This window comes from Malaclemys terrapin, chromosome 13 (assembly GCF_027887155.1).
Source record: "Malaclemys terrapin pileata isolate rMalTer1 chromosome 13, rMalTer1.hap1, whole genome shotgun sequence".
NCBI lineage: Eukaryota > Metazoa > Chordata > Testudines > Emydidae > Malaclemys > Malaclemys terrapin.
The window spans coordinates 3,052,592-3,066,025 of record NC_071517.1 but is presented as its reverse complement, the minus strand read 5'-3'; the positions used below and the strand labels follow the sequence as shown (position 1 = coordinate 3,066,025).

General features: G+C 54.2%; 1 protein-coding gene across 1 annotated transcript in view; it reads left to right on the top strand.

Annotated features, from left to right (window-relative positions):
• NPLOC4 (NPL4 homolog, ubiquitin recognition factor) overlaps nucleotides 1–10,839 on the top strand; it is a 42,954-nt gene extending 32,115 nt beyond the window's left edge. Inside the window, exons 13-17 of the mRNA XM_054047073.1 lie at nucleotides 1,218–1,289; nucleotides 4,076–4,171; nucleotides 5,523–5,639; nucleotides 7,352–7,454; nucleotides 8,103–10,839. Coding sequence (XP_053903048.1) covers nucleotides 1,218–1,289; nucleotides 4,076–4,171; nucleotides 5,523–5,639; nucleotides 7,352–7,454; nucleotides 8,103–8,260 — 546 coding nt within the window. The 3' untranslated portion in view covers nucleotides 8,261–10,839. The remainder of the gene's footprint in view (nucleotides 1–1,217; nucleotides 1,290–4,075; nucleotides 4,172–5,522; nucleotides 5,640–7,351; nucleotides 7,455–8,102) is intronic.
• The last annotated feature ends 2,595 nt before the right edge of the window (nucleotides 10,840–13,434 follow it).

The following is a 13,434-nucleotide window of genomic DNA, read 5'->3' as shown; positions in this document are numbered from 1 at the left end:
GGCCATACAGGTAGTATATTTATATTGTGTGGCTGCAGCCCACATAACACACAGACAGCTGCATATGTGGCCCACAGTGGTAAATAGGTTGAGAATCACTGTACTAGAGTAACTGAGAAATGTTACTAGTAGGGGCGTAGCAGAAAATGTAGTTTTTAAAGGGACGGTGTTATCCATGAGTGTCTCTCTGAAGTGTTTTGCTTGCTGGCTCTGTTTTAGGGGTGCTTCACAAACCCCAAAAGACATCCCCTCTGTCTGCAGTGGGACTGAGGGACAAATTTCATGGCCTTTTTACAGCGTTCCCCAGGAAGTAAATTGAGCATGCCGGAGCAAGAGCCATGTATGAGTCTGTAACTGTCATGGGCTCTGCCTCCCAGCCACGCTGAGATTGCTCAGCAGCTGAACTTTTCCGTAAGGTCTGTGCCTGGAAATCGTGGATGTGTGATTTGTGTGTGGCTTAATGCATGATTTATATCCCGGGAAGGGATGATTTAGGTAGAAAATACAGTCCCCTCTTACCGAATCTGTAATGAAAAGAGTCAGTTCTTATTCATTTATTTCGGAAGCTGTTTGAACTCAGCGTGTTTGACATAAATCAAGTCTAATTGTCATTTCATGATTAATGAACATATGCTGGCCGTTTTTCTTCATCATTAAACTTTATGTTCAATTCGTCTGACAAAGCCAAACAAGTTTTGGCTTTGGCAGATTGTATGGTTTTTCCGGGTCTGTGTATTTAAGAAAAAGTGGCAGGTTTTCCAATGGCCATGAATAGACCTGCTGGGCGCAAGCGCACGTAATTTGAGTGGAGACTCCAGCATGTTGACCTGACAGTTCAGCCTGTGCAGAAAGTCAGTTTTGTGTGCAGCTGTGGTGTAAAGGGGACATTTCATTAGGAACACGGCACCTTTTGGCTTGTCTGCTTCAAACGTCAACTGAGACCTGGGGTGGAATCATCTGAGAAGCAGGGAAGCTGTTCGAAGGGCAGCCAGCATTGCTTCATCTGCAGGGACAGCTCCACATCTGCCCTTCAAACAGTAACTTAGCACCCAACAAAATGACAGAGGAAAATGAATCGCTGTCTGTGTCTTTCATAAATCTGAAAAACAATCCCAATGGTTTAGAAGCCCCCAGTCTATCCGGGTGTTCCAGCTCAGGGATCCATATGGTCTACACCAGTCCCATCCAGTTCATTAACTGCGCTCTTCTTATTTCAGGACATAGACAAGTTTGGCAACGAGATCACTCAGCTGGCTCGCCCCCTCCCTGTCGAGTATCTAATCATAGATGTAAGTATTCGCTGCAGTGTTTGCTCGTTTGCAGCTGGCTGTAGAATCGAGGCAGCGTTCCTTTCGCACCACCGAACCTTCTGAAAAGCCCACAGGGGCTGAAGGTTTTAACTCGAGTTTGCTTTCTTTAAAGCTGGGAGTGCAACAGGCAGCACGCTTTTGCGTGAGTGCAGCACTCTGGGGTGGGTGGTGATGTGATGCCAGAGAAATGCATTTACTTCTCCAAAGGGTGCTGCTTGGAGTGTCTTATTGCTGTTATGAAACAGAATTTATCCATCAAATGAAGGAAGCCGTAAGCCCCATGGACATGCTGGGCATTAAATCATTGGGAGCTAATTAGAAAGCTCCAGTTGTCTCTTTCGTAGCAGTGATTAAGAACACTGCTCATTCCAGTGATAAGCAAGCTGGGTTTGTACTATGAAAAGGCCTACAGCTCCTTCATTGCCAATTCCTAATGCTTTTCCTAGTTGCAGTTCTGTGTTCAGGACCCATCTGCCTACCACTGAATGTGTCCCCCCCAGGGAGCAGCGTTGTTTCTTGGGCTATGCATCCTTGAGTGTTGGGAGCCAAAGGGCAACTGGTCTAAGAGCCCTGCCTTGTTTAGTAAGTGTTGCCAACGCACTTGGGAGCAGCGTTAAAACTCTGCCACTGTCTTTCAACCTTAATGGGGGCCTTTCCTGGATGGGAGACTGGGAGGCAGATAATTCAGATGACAGAAAATATTGCGGGAATGGAAGTGGTGCCACTAATGATTAAATCCATTCAAAGTGACTGGTCCACTCCAGCTGCTGCTAGTGTGAATACAAATGTCCCAAGCACTGCCCCAGGAAACCCCAGATGTGGGGAAGCAGGTGGACTGGAAACCAACACTCACTCTTCCTCTTTGTTGGTTTTTTTCTGTGGGGTGTGTTACTTATCAAAGCTGTGTTTGGGCTGAAGCCTTTGACACGTGATTCATGCAGTGAAATATTGTGTTTGGAACAATGGGACCCATTGTGTGGCACCCGTCGACGTTCCATTCCAATTGACAGCACTGGAACGTATTTATTACCCCAGCAATAAAGGCATCTGGTTTGGGACTACCTGGGGTGTAATTAAGATGAAAACAGATTGACAGAACATGCACTTACGAGGAGTCTGGAATGATGGAAATCTGAATTTCTGAAGCATCTTTAAAAAAAAAAAAAAAAAACACACCCTAACCAAGTATTTTTCTGGTTAATATTGCAATGGATGTTATTTCTGCATCTTTGATGTCAGCTACAAACTGCACACATCCCTGATTGAAAAGCTCGTGTTTTTTTAATAAGACTTTAATAGCCATAGAATCAGAGGATGAAGGCACCTTGCTGGCCCGCACGTTCTTCTGGCTCACCTGCCACCCCCCTTCCAAGTGATGTAAGCGGCAAAGAGGAGGAATATTAGTGAGTCCCAGGATAGTGCGTGTAAAGCTCAATGTAACAAAAGGCACAAGGCCAGAGGAGGACGGCAGAGGGTTTGTTTGAGCCCTACGTGGCTCAGTAAGAACTTAGGGAGCCCGCTGGCTGGCATGGGATGCATGGGATTTCTGAGCCACGTTCTCTCCTGCATCTGGCAAAGTCCCCGCCAATCCAGTGACGGTATTGGGGGGCCTGGGCGAGCTGACCCAAGAGCGTATCGATGGCAGGAGATTCCAGGATTAGGCAGAGACTGTGGGAAACTCTGCATCAGAGAGGGCTCTCGTCCTTTGCTGGAAGAGCCGAGTCCTGTGGCAGAAAGGTGCACGAGGTTAGAGACGGGCGGGAGGTCCTCCTTGGATGCGCAAGCAGTTGAGGAGTCACTTACCATGTGGATAAAAGCTGGTATCAGCTTCAGTGCTTTTGCTGCTCTTTCTAATGTGCCTTTGTATTGACTGTGCACTGCACGAAGCACCTCGTGTTGCTGAAAGGGTTCAGACTGGACTGAGACAACTGGCAAAAGCCAAGTTCTCGATAAGACACCAACTTTCTGGCTCCTTAATCTTCCTTGGCAAGAAATGAAGGAGCCGTATTTTTATTCAGTTCACTTGCCGTAAGTTCCCCTTCCCCAGCACGCTGGGTGTGACAAAGCACCCCTCTATCCAGGGTGTTCAAAGCCTGCACCCCGTCCAGGTGATAACCGCTCCGAGCCAGGAGGGGGCGCTCCTGTAACCTCACTAGCTTAGACTATTGGTTAGCGCCTGGTGTCATGGCCTAAGTGTTTCATGCTGTTTGTTTCCTTGGGCTGTGCTCAAGGGCAGGCCCTGCAGTGCAGAGAAAACAGTTGTATGTAAAGAAGTGATCTGGGTGAACTCTTTATTCGTTTCTCAGACTGCCCCAAGTCCCAGCCGCAGAGTTCAGCAATGCCTCCCCGTTCCTCTCTAATCCAACCTCCTCCGTGTAATTCTTCCAGTGCATAAAAAGAGCCAGTTCCGAATTGCCAGCCTCAGGCACACAGCTGTCAGATCAGTGGCGGGGTGGGGAGGAGGTCTGGGCTTCCACGGGCTGTGAGCCTGTACGTTTTCAGGAGAGCGTTGGAGGCCGTGCTGGGGCTGCCCTGAAAAAGGGAAGTGTTGATCAAATATCCTTTGAAATGTGAAAAAGGCTTTAGAAGTTCCACATAATAATCACTTTGTGACCCTCATGGCTGATCACTGCGCGGTGCGGTGAGTGGCGTTTCTCAGCTATTGGAGGCAGTGGGTCGAGGTCTCCGGCACCTGTGAACCAGGCCTGGCCTGTTTACTCAGCATCCCAGCACCCTGTTCTAATAGCTCTTCCTTGAATTTTTAGATTACCACGACTTTCCCCAAGGATCCAGTTTACACTTTTTCTATTTCTCAAAATCCGTTCCCTATTGAGAACCGTGACGTGCTGGGAGAAACTCAGGTAAGGAATGCTTTAAAGTGTGTGTCTCCTACCTGTACAGTCCTACACATGTATGTAATCTTCTACATGTTTCCCTTACGCTAAGCCCTCTGAAAGGGAACGGCAGTAGAGAGACTGCAGCAGCTGTTGCATTGAGCCGTCTGCTCATTGTTTGAGCCACACATGGCTATACGCTCAGCAAAACTTCCCTCTCTGAATGCTTTGCACCTCCCTATAAATCACCCCTGTTGGATGTGCCAGTCCCCACCCGTTCCAGTGATCTGAATGAGGCCGTTTGGCTTGCCAAGAATTGCCTCTTGCAAGTAACTTCTAAAAAAGAAGCTGCCAATTCCATGGTGTGTGTTTGATCAAGAATCAGTGACAAGTGCATCCTGTCTGTGACAAAACTGCACTGCTTCACCACACTGCTAGGGGTGGGTCAAACAACATGCCGGGCCTACAGTGGCTCCTGGGTTTAGTGCTGACACCGAGAATGCTGGTTGCTTTGGGGAATGGTTTTAAAAAGCTGAACTGCTCATTACAGAAAGGGGCAGCTATCAAATTGCCCAAGCCACATGTGAGCTGGCCAAATCAGCGGGCATTTTTGGTTTCTTGGTAATAGTAAGGGTCTGTCTCTCAAAAGGGATCGGCATGGAAAATAGCAAAGATTTCTTCTGAAATAGTTGGACGTAAAATTAATCGGGAGTGAATAGTTCCTGCACAAACACAAACTCCTGCAGAAGCTGTGAGAGAGGCAACTGGAACGTGTCACGTAGCAGCTCCGGGGTTTGCTGTATAGTGAAGTAGTCAGCTCTGCAAAGCGCTGTGTGGGCAGCGTGACTGTACAGTTAAAGGATTCCTGACCCTGGCCTTCTCCACCTGGCTGTGAGGCATGGGTCTCTTCCGCACCTGGCGAGCCTACTCCACTTCAGCGCAATTGGCTGATGCAGGCTTCAGAGGGCATGACCCTGTTAGCCAGCTCACTCATTCCTGACTGGGGCACCAAGATGCCACTGGGGCATTATCTTCCCCTGGCCCCTGTTCCCTCACTGCCCCAAACTGGCGTGGCTCTGAGATGCGCTGTCTGAGTGCTCCAGTGTCTGGGCTCAGCTCTCTCTGCCCTGGGGTCTTTCAGATGTCTAAATCATTCCAGATTCCCTTTCTCTGGAAATGTGAAAAGCTGCGATTCAGTCTGCAAGGCTCTCTGATTTCAGGATGTCAGTCTGCATCGCAACTGTGTCTATTGATAGAGGAAGGAATTTTACCAGTGTCTTCTTTGTCAGTGTATCTGAATGGAAAAATCAAGTTATCGCACTGGGGTAAGGAAATATGACTTCTGTATTGTTTTTCTTCCCCTTTCCAATGTCTGCAGGACTTCCACAGCTTGGCCACGTACCTATCTCAAAACACTTCCTCTGTTTTCCTAGACGTCATCTCTGATTTCCATCTGCTCCTTTTTCTGGTCACCAATGAGGTCATGCCTCTGCAGGTATGTGATAGAAGAAAATGATTTTGGCTAATGACAAAGGCTTGCAATGAGCATCGCATTACAGACCAGCACCAAGCTTCTCCTCCTCAGGAATCAAGGCAGGAGCATCCGTTGCATTGTGGTGGAAAACGCCGTGCGTCTGTTACGCCCAGTCTGAGTCCTCAGACGCAGCTTGTTGGCTGGTTTCTCTGTAGTTTGCTGAGAAAATACAGCTTGGCAACTGTCTTTCCTTCTCAGTGACCCTTTTGGTTGATGGGAAGAGGCGAGATTTATCGGCGTTCTGGAAGTCCTGCTCAGCCTCTGCGTGGCTGGAAGCAGTGAGTCGGGGGTGGCTGTGTGAGCAGGGTCCCAGGCTGGATACAGCCACTTGGCTCTGGCTCAGGTAGCTGGAAAGGTTTAAAAGTATCGGAATCAGAAATTCCTGTTCTAATGATAACAAGATCAGAGTCACCAAATCTCTTCCAGGACAACTACTTCCTGTCTTTGCAGCTCTGGCTGCGTTGGCTTGGCACTAGGAGTTGGCTGCGTATCAGGCCCTGCGTTAACATCTGCACCACTCAGATTTTCCCATTTTTAAATAACATACCAACAAGAAAAGCCATGTGTTTTCCAGAGGCTTCGAGAATTGCGCAAACCGAGCCTGTGTAGCACAGCTGGGCTGCCAGTGGGCAGCTGGAGATCAGGACCAATCAGGGGGATTTTGTGTGTGTTGTGTTTGGAATTTTGTCCAGTCTTTTTTTTTTTCTTTGTGATAAAAGTGTGAGCGAGCCTTCGCTCTCTTGCAGGTTCACTGCAGAAGTGGGCAAAAGCTGCCATTCGGGGGGGACAGTGGTCTGGCTGTTTTAACTCCCTGAAGGTGATCTAGTGCTCCTGAAATGAGGGGCTAGTGGTGATGGCTAGAGCCAGACCTAATGTAGGTAGGCACTGTACAAGTTTCCCCTGCGTAAACCTACCCATACACCTCAAAAATATTGTCCGAGCCCTCCTGCTATTCCAGCCCTTGACCTCTTGAGTAAAGTCTCCATATCTTGATTAGGTGTATGGTGGCTTCATCCAATCCTGCTAAATTTTACAACATTAATACAGTTACCAGATACTTTTGGCCCACTTTTCTGTGCAGAGGGGTGCAACAAGTGACTTGGCTCCAGCATATATTCATGTATAGATTATAATGCCAGAAGGGAGCACTGTGATCATCTGATCTGATCTAGACACGCCCTGAATTAATTGCTCTAGCTTCTGTTTGGCCAAGTTTCAGGGAACATGTCAGCCCTGGGGAGAAACTAGAAGCAGGATTTATAAAGCCAATCAAACGCTGTTGACTAGCCCCTTCCAGGCAGGGAGTGTCCGCTTGCTTGTGTCCCCAGAGTGGCACCTCTATAAAAGGGTGAAAGGGGGGGCGGGATAGCTCAGTGGTTTGAGCATTGGCCTGCTAAACCCAGAGTTGTGAGTTCAATCCTTGAGGGGGCCCAAAAAAAAAAAACCTGTCAGGGACAGTACTTGGTCCTGCTAGTGAAGGCAGGGGGCTGGACTCGATGATCGTCAAGGTCCCTTCCAGTTCTAGGAGATAGGTATATCAAACGAAAGGGGTTTTTTAGAATTCCTAGCGGCCACTGGGGAATAAACTCACTATGGAGCTTGGAGTGCAGGGGGGAGGGAGCCCAGCCCTGGTCCGTGTGCGCGGGTTGAGACGTACGCGCTCTCTTCTACAGGATAGCATCAGCTTGCTGCTGGAGGCGGTGAGGACCAGGAACGAGGAGCTGGCACAGACCTGGAAGAAATCGGAGCAATGGGCCACCATTGAACAGCTCTGTAGTAAGTCCCCAGACTCACCTGCTGTTCTCCTGTGACCAACAAGTGGGGATACCGAAGTGCTTTGCCCGGGCTGGCTGCTGAGCGGCACAGCCGTGCTCCTGCACAGGGAATGAGCTGGCTCCCAAGGCCTGCAGGGGCTCAGAGCACTGGGGGCCCAAGCAGTATCCACCTCCTGGGCCAAAGGCAGGAGCGCCACCGGAGGGCTGTGGTATGAAGCAGAGACCCTCAATCCTCGCACTCTGTGGCAGGGAGGTGGCCCTGGAGTACGATTAGACTGAGCTGAGTTATCTGAGCCAATCCTAGATCTGAGAGACAGAACCGGCAATCTCTGGGTGCCGTTGTCTGCCTCATCCTGTGCCGGGTGTTGTGACACCACAGCAGCAAGCAGTCTGCCGGGCAGTGCCCAGACCCCAGACAGCGGGCTGGGCACAGGCGTGGGGAATGCAGGGTTAGTAGCATGAGCCTCTGGCGTCTAAGCCGAGACAGGGGAGACTGCTAGTTTTAGACCCGGAGGTCCCAGGGTCAGGCCCTGCCACTCCCCTGTCCCGGAGTGTTGCGTTACATGTAGAAACTCCCATGTGAACCTCCTCCTGCCCCCAGTCCTCCCCTCTTCCCAGCCTTGACCTCTGCTCTGTTTCCCCCTTACAGGCACGGTTGGGGTCCCGCTCTCAGGGTTACATGAATATGGTGCCATGGGCAGTTCAACACATGCTGCATCCTCGGCCATGTGGGCTTGCCAACACTGCACCTTCATGAACCAGCCCGGCACAGACCACTGCGAGATGTGCAGCCTCCCCAGGACCTAGCCCCCGCTGCTTGGCGCTCGGGGCAGACTGACAAATACAGAGGCAAACCCTTTAAAAAGCAGGCTGGTTTCTCATGCCCCCTCCCCCGTAATGATGCGCCACAAGGGGCAGACCGAGAGGGGGGTGGGTTGCCAGGTCTGTGTGTCCGATTGCAGAGCGCTCTGCACTGTCCTTTCTGGGGCCTAGCGATAGGGAGGGGAGGAAGGCCAGCCAGCCGCTGGTGGGATTTCAGCTGTTAGACGAGCATGAGGAGACCCTTGGCTTCAGTGTCCACACACTCACTCCCCCCGCCATGACGCGGGCTATCTCCCTACGCTGTCATCCTGGGACTGGCTCTCCTGCCATCTCCAGGGGCTCTCTAGGTTTTATGCTGATCTCATTCGACAGCAGCTGCTTCTCCCTCTGAGCTGAGCGAGCTCCGGGGCACAAGGCAAAGCGGGGTGGCTGGGCGGGCCATCTCCACAGGTGCATGGCAGCAAGGGGCTGACCTCTCTCAATTAGTTTGCATGATGTGCAGCTGCCCTGTCCCAGCAACCTTAACACAGGAGATGGCCTGGGAGGAAGTGATGCTGTAGGCATGGCGTGGTCCCACAGGCCGCTCTTAGCAGGGGATCGCTGTCCCCTCTCCCCAGCGCTCCTTCTCCGATGCCTGGTTGGTTTGTCAGCAATTGGCTCTTCTCCAGGGTTTTCTGTAGCCCTCGGTGCCAGACTCGGCTGAGCCTCCACCATAATTACAGCTTTGACTAAATGGTCGACAGCCGGAGAACGTACAACGAGCACCAGAAGCAAAGCTGCCAAGCCCCAGCGCTCATCCACAGTGCTTCTGACGTGCGCTTGGTATCCGTCCCTCTGCGTACCCCGGAGCCCTGTCTCTCCGGGGTGACCCCCTCACTGCAGCCCAGGAGCACGGTGCGCAGATGATTTTGAGCTGCCTCTCCACAAAGTGGATTTGGCAGTCGCTCCTCGGCTCTCCCCTGCCTAGGGTCATGGCACCCAGGGCAGGGCTGGGTCCGCTCCCGCTGGCTAGATCTCCCAAGGGCCGACGAACAAGCAGCGGGAGCTCGCTGCCCCAGAGCAGAGATGGGGCTGGCACCTTGGCTTATCGCTTTTGTTAAAGCGGTTGGTGGACAGGCGCCCCAGCTCTGGAGCAGGCAGCCTTTCACCCCACCTGTCTCCCTTAAGGACACAGCCCACCGCAGGGTGCATGCTCCTTCCACTGCATTTTGTGCCGTCTCCTCCATCTGCCAGCTGCTGGAGGAGCTACTTTCCTTGGCCGTCTCCCCTCTGCAGAGTGAGGCTGTGGCACTTAGGAAGCGAATGTAACTCATAAGTCTGCTTTGCGTTAACAAGTGCAGGGCCTGGCTCCAGCACCCGTTCTGCATTAGACCCCCCCAGGCCTGGGCTGGCTGCTTGGTAGTTAGCCCCAGTCCTGCAGCCAGAGCCCAGGTGCCCAAGCAAAGGGAAGAGCCCCACACCTTACTTTGCAGCAGCTGATCCGCTCCCCTGGAGCGAACTGAGCCCCATAGCAAACATGCAGCATGTTCCATCCTTCCAACTTGCCTGGGTCTCCTCGCAGCAAATCCAGTCTTGTTAACTGCTCTCTAGTGCCTGCAGTTCAGAGCTGACCTTGGGGGCCACAGCTGGGGTGCTTGTGGGGGCCAGGCCACAAGGGGCAGATCTCCCACTAAATCACCACTCTCTGCTGTCCCTTTAAATTTAGAACAGCTGCTGCTGCTGTTTTAACCACAGCGGGGCAGAATTGCAGGTCTTGTTCTTCCTCTGCTTGCGCATTAGTGACCTTAATAACAGCCCAGCTGGCCAGCCCCCGAGCCCAGGCTAGAGGCATCTGTTAGCATGGGGAAGTGCCAGTCGAAAGCCTGCCTTGCCCCTCTCCCGGAGTCTAGCTGAACTTTGTCCTGTTTGCCATTCCCGGAGCAGCACCCGGCCCCTGGGGTTCACTGCCTCGCTCCAGTTGTAATCATTCAAACCCCCCAACGTTTCCTGAGCTGCATTGTAAGGAACCCCTTCCCAGCTGTTCAGAGAGGCCCCCTCTCTCGTTCTCCAAAGAGAATCGGGAGGAGTGGGTCCCCTTGGCAGGATAATGCTGCAAGCTTGTTTCCTCCCAGACTGATAGGGGAATTAGGACTGGCTGATCATAATGGGTCAAACAGACCCTTGGTACCCCATCAGGCGGGGCTTTTCCCCTGGTCCCCTCTCTCCAGGAGGCCAGTAGCAGGGTGGGCAAGCGGACGACACAGTTTGACTTCTCACAGCTCATCCCTGCACTCCCACCCCCTTCGCTGCAACCCATGAACAGCTGGCAGGAGTGACGTGGTTTCTGCCCTTTGCAGTTGAAGGATCCCTCGCGCCGTCCTGCTGCTGTTTGAAGAGTAGTCGATTGCAGGCGCCTCTGTCCGGCACTGGGTTTGTGGGGGGGGATCTCCTGAGCTCCCTGGGGGGAGCTGCTCTTGCTTTTCTGTGCTCTTCAGCTTGCAGAGGTGTGCGTCTTGGGTGTGGACTGGAGTTCTCTTCATTAAAGCCCTGCAAGTAAAATCTAATAAAAGCACCTGAAATGTGAACACGGCTGCTGGCCTCTGCTGTGTTTATTGACCCGGAATCCTGCTCGGTTCTCTGACCCGAGCTGAGCCGATGCCTCCGCCTCCAACCTGTTTGCCTGTGTTCACCGCTGCTCAGGGCGGAGTTGGCAGCAGTGAGGCCGGGGGCCTGTGTAGGCTGGGGGGGACATGAGGGGTTTGAGAGCCAGGCCTGTGTTGTCAGCACGTAAAGCCGTGTCCCCATGGGGCCTACGCTGGCTCCCAAGGAGCATCCTTCACCTGTGTCCCAAGGGCGCTTCGTCCAGCAGGTAAAGGAACAATCCAACCCTCCTGGCTGCAGTGCCTGGGAGCAGGGGGACGGGGCTGAGGCTCGGGGAGACAGCTCACCTGCTGCTAGGGGCTACAAGGAGTCCTGCGTTTGGGTGGAGCAATTCTGCAACCACTTCTGCTCACGTGCCAGTCTGACACCCTGGAGCCTGGCCCCTGCTGTATGTGGCGTAACCACAAATGGAAACAGCCCTCGGCAGTGACCTGAGCTGGATGGCCACAGGACAGGAGGGGAAAGGGGGGGGCAGAATGGAGCCGCTGGATGGTGCAGTGGGGCGAGAGCAGCCGGAGCAGGTTAGTTATCCACCCCCCACCAGGGCGCCAGCCGAAATCTACTTAGCCAGGGCCCAGGACTTGTGCCTGGGAAGTTTTGGCTCCGGGGGGGGGCGAGATACATGGGCATCATTTAGGGTGCTCTGCTGATCTGCCCACAACCACCGCTCTCCCCTGCAGCTGAGCTGAGGGGGGCTGCAGCGGGGCGTCAGGGGCACCCACGGTTCATGCAGAACAAAGGCACAAAGGTCTGAACCCGGCCTTTGCGAAGCCATGTCCATGCTCGGGACTCCCCCGGTTGCCCACAGCAGTGCAGGCTGGGAGCGTGAGTGCAGGGCGGGCGCCAGCGCTGGGCACAGCAGCTCTGAATAGGGCTAGGTGAGATGGTGCCTCTTGAGACAGCTTTCGGGGTGATGCAGCAGTGGTGGGAACCCTTGATGGGAAAAGCCACCTCCAGACACGAGGCGCTCTGGCAGGAGGCTATGGAGCAGCGTGGGGTGCCCGCTGTCGGCCAGCATCGGCTCGGGGAGAGGGGCGCTCTGCTGCTGTGAGCACATGCCACATCTCCGAGAGACACCTGGTCATTTCATGGCCCCCGTTGTGTGCAGAGCTCTGCCCAGGATAGAGGTGACGAAGTGGGTGTGGGCGGGGTCAGTTCTGGGTGCTACATGTAACGCTATCAGCATGCAAGGCACAGCATGAACTGACAAGGCAGCAAGACGCTTCACAGCATCACAAGCCATCTTGCCATCAAAATACAGCTGCCTCTGGGGTGGGATGTGGCGTTGTTAGAACGTCAGTGGAGTGGCCGAGGGCAGGAACCAAAGGACCATCTCTTCTCCAGAGCATGAGGCTGCGGAAGGCAGCCTGGACTCGGCCGGGCCAGCGGGGCAAAGGCTGTAGAGGAGGCCCAGAGTTCTTACAAAACAGCCCTTTAGAGCACAAGTGACCAGAGGGGCCCCCCCCTCGCAGCCCTTCTGAGCCGGGACCATCCTTGGCATGGCTCTTGGCTCCAGATGTGCCCACCCACTTCCTGCAGCCCCGGCTTTCTCCCTCTGAGTCTCCCCTCTGGCCTGGCCCAGCCTGGGACCCTGCCAGCAGGCCCCAGCCCAAGGTTCCAGCCATTCGCGCCTCCTCGGCATCATCGGGGTTCACAACGGCCTCAGCGCCCCCAGGGCTCCCCACTGGCTCTGCACTGGCCGTGCTGTACCTGCCGCAGGGGCAAAGGGTCGCTGCTGCTGCTAACTGGAGCCCTGGGAGGGAGCGTGACCACGTGCCAAGGCCAGAGTTGGTGTTGGGGCGAGATGAGAGCCGTCTCCCCACCCCCTGAACGAAGTCAAATCACAGCAAAGCCTGCGGTAACCGCAGCACTGCACCTCCTGCTGTTGCCATCTGCTGTGCGGTCTCCCTGGCCAGCTCCCACCGCCTGGGGAGGGGCCCGCGGCCATGCTCCGCACTCTGCCCATGCCTTCCTTTTCCCCAGGGAGCAGGAAAGTGCAGCCCGCAGCAGGCCAAGCGGGTCTGTTTGCAATCAGCCGCACAGCTGCCAGGCCCACATCTGGCTTGGCCGCCTTCCAGGGCAGCGTGTTAAAAGGGGACGGAGGGAGGCAGCTCGGAGCCAGAGAGAGAAGGGGGAGCCGAGACTAGAAAGGGCAGCCGCTGCCTCTCTCCGCACCGGCCCAGGATCTCAGCGCAGCAGGTAGGAGAGGGAAAAACTCCCCTTGGCTTAGCTGGTCCTGGCCTGGCTCACACACGGCACCAGCCCTTCCCCACGCAGTGCGTGCCAGAGCCCCCCTTGGCTCGGGGCAGAGCGCTCGGCGGCTGTGTGACGTCTCAGCTGCTGGCTAGGGTGAGGGGTTCCACACGAGCGGCTCAGGGCTGGCACCGGGGGGGGTGCTCCAAGGGGGACCAGGCCCTGGCCAAGCATTGCCTGGTGTTAGCAGGGCTGGGGGCTCTCCAGGGGCAGTGCCCTGCCACTCATCCTCTGCCAGCTCACTAGAGCCGGAGACCTGAGCAGAG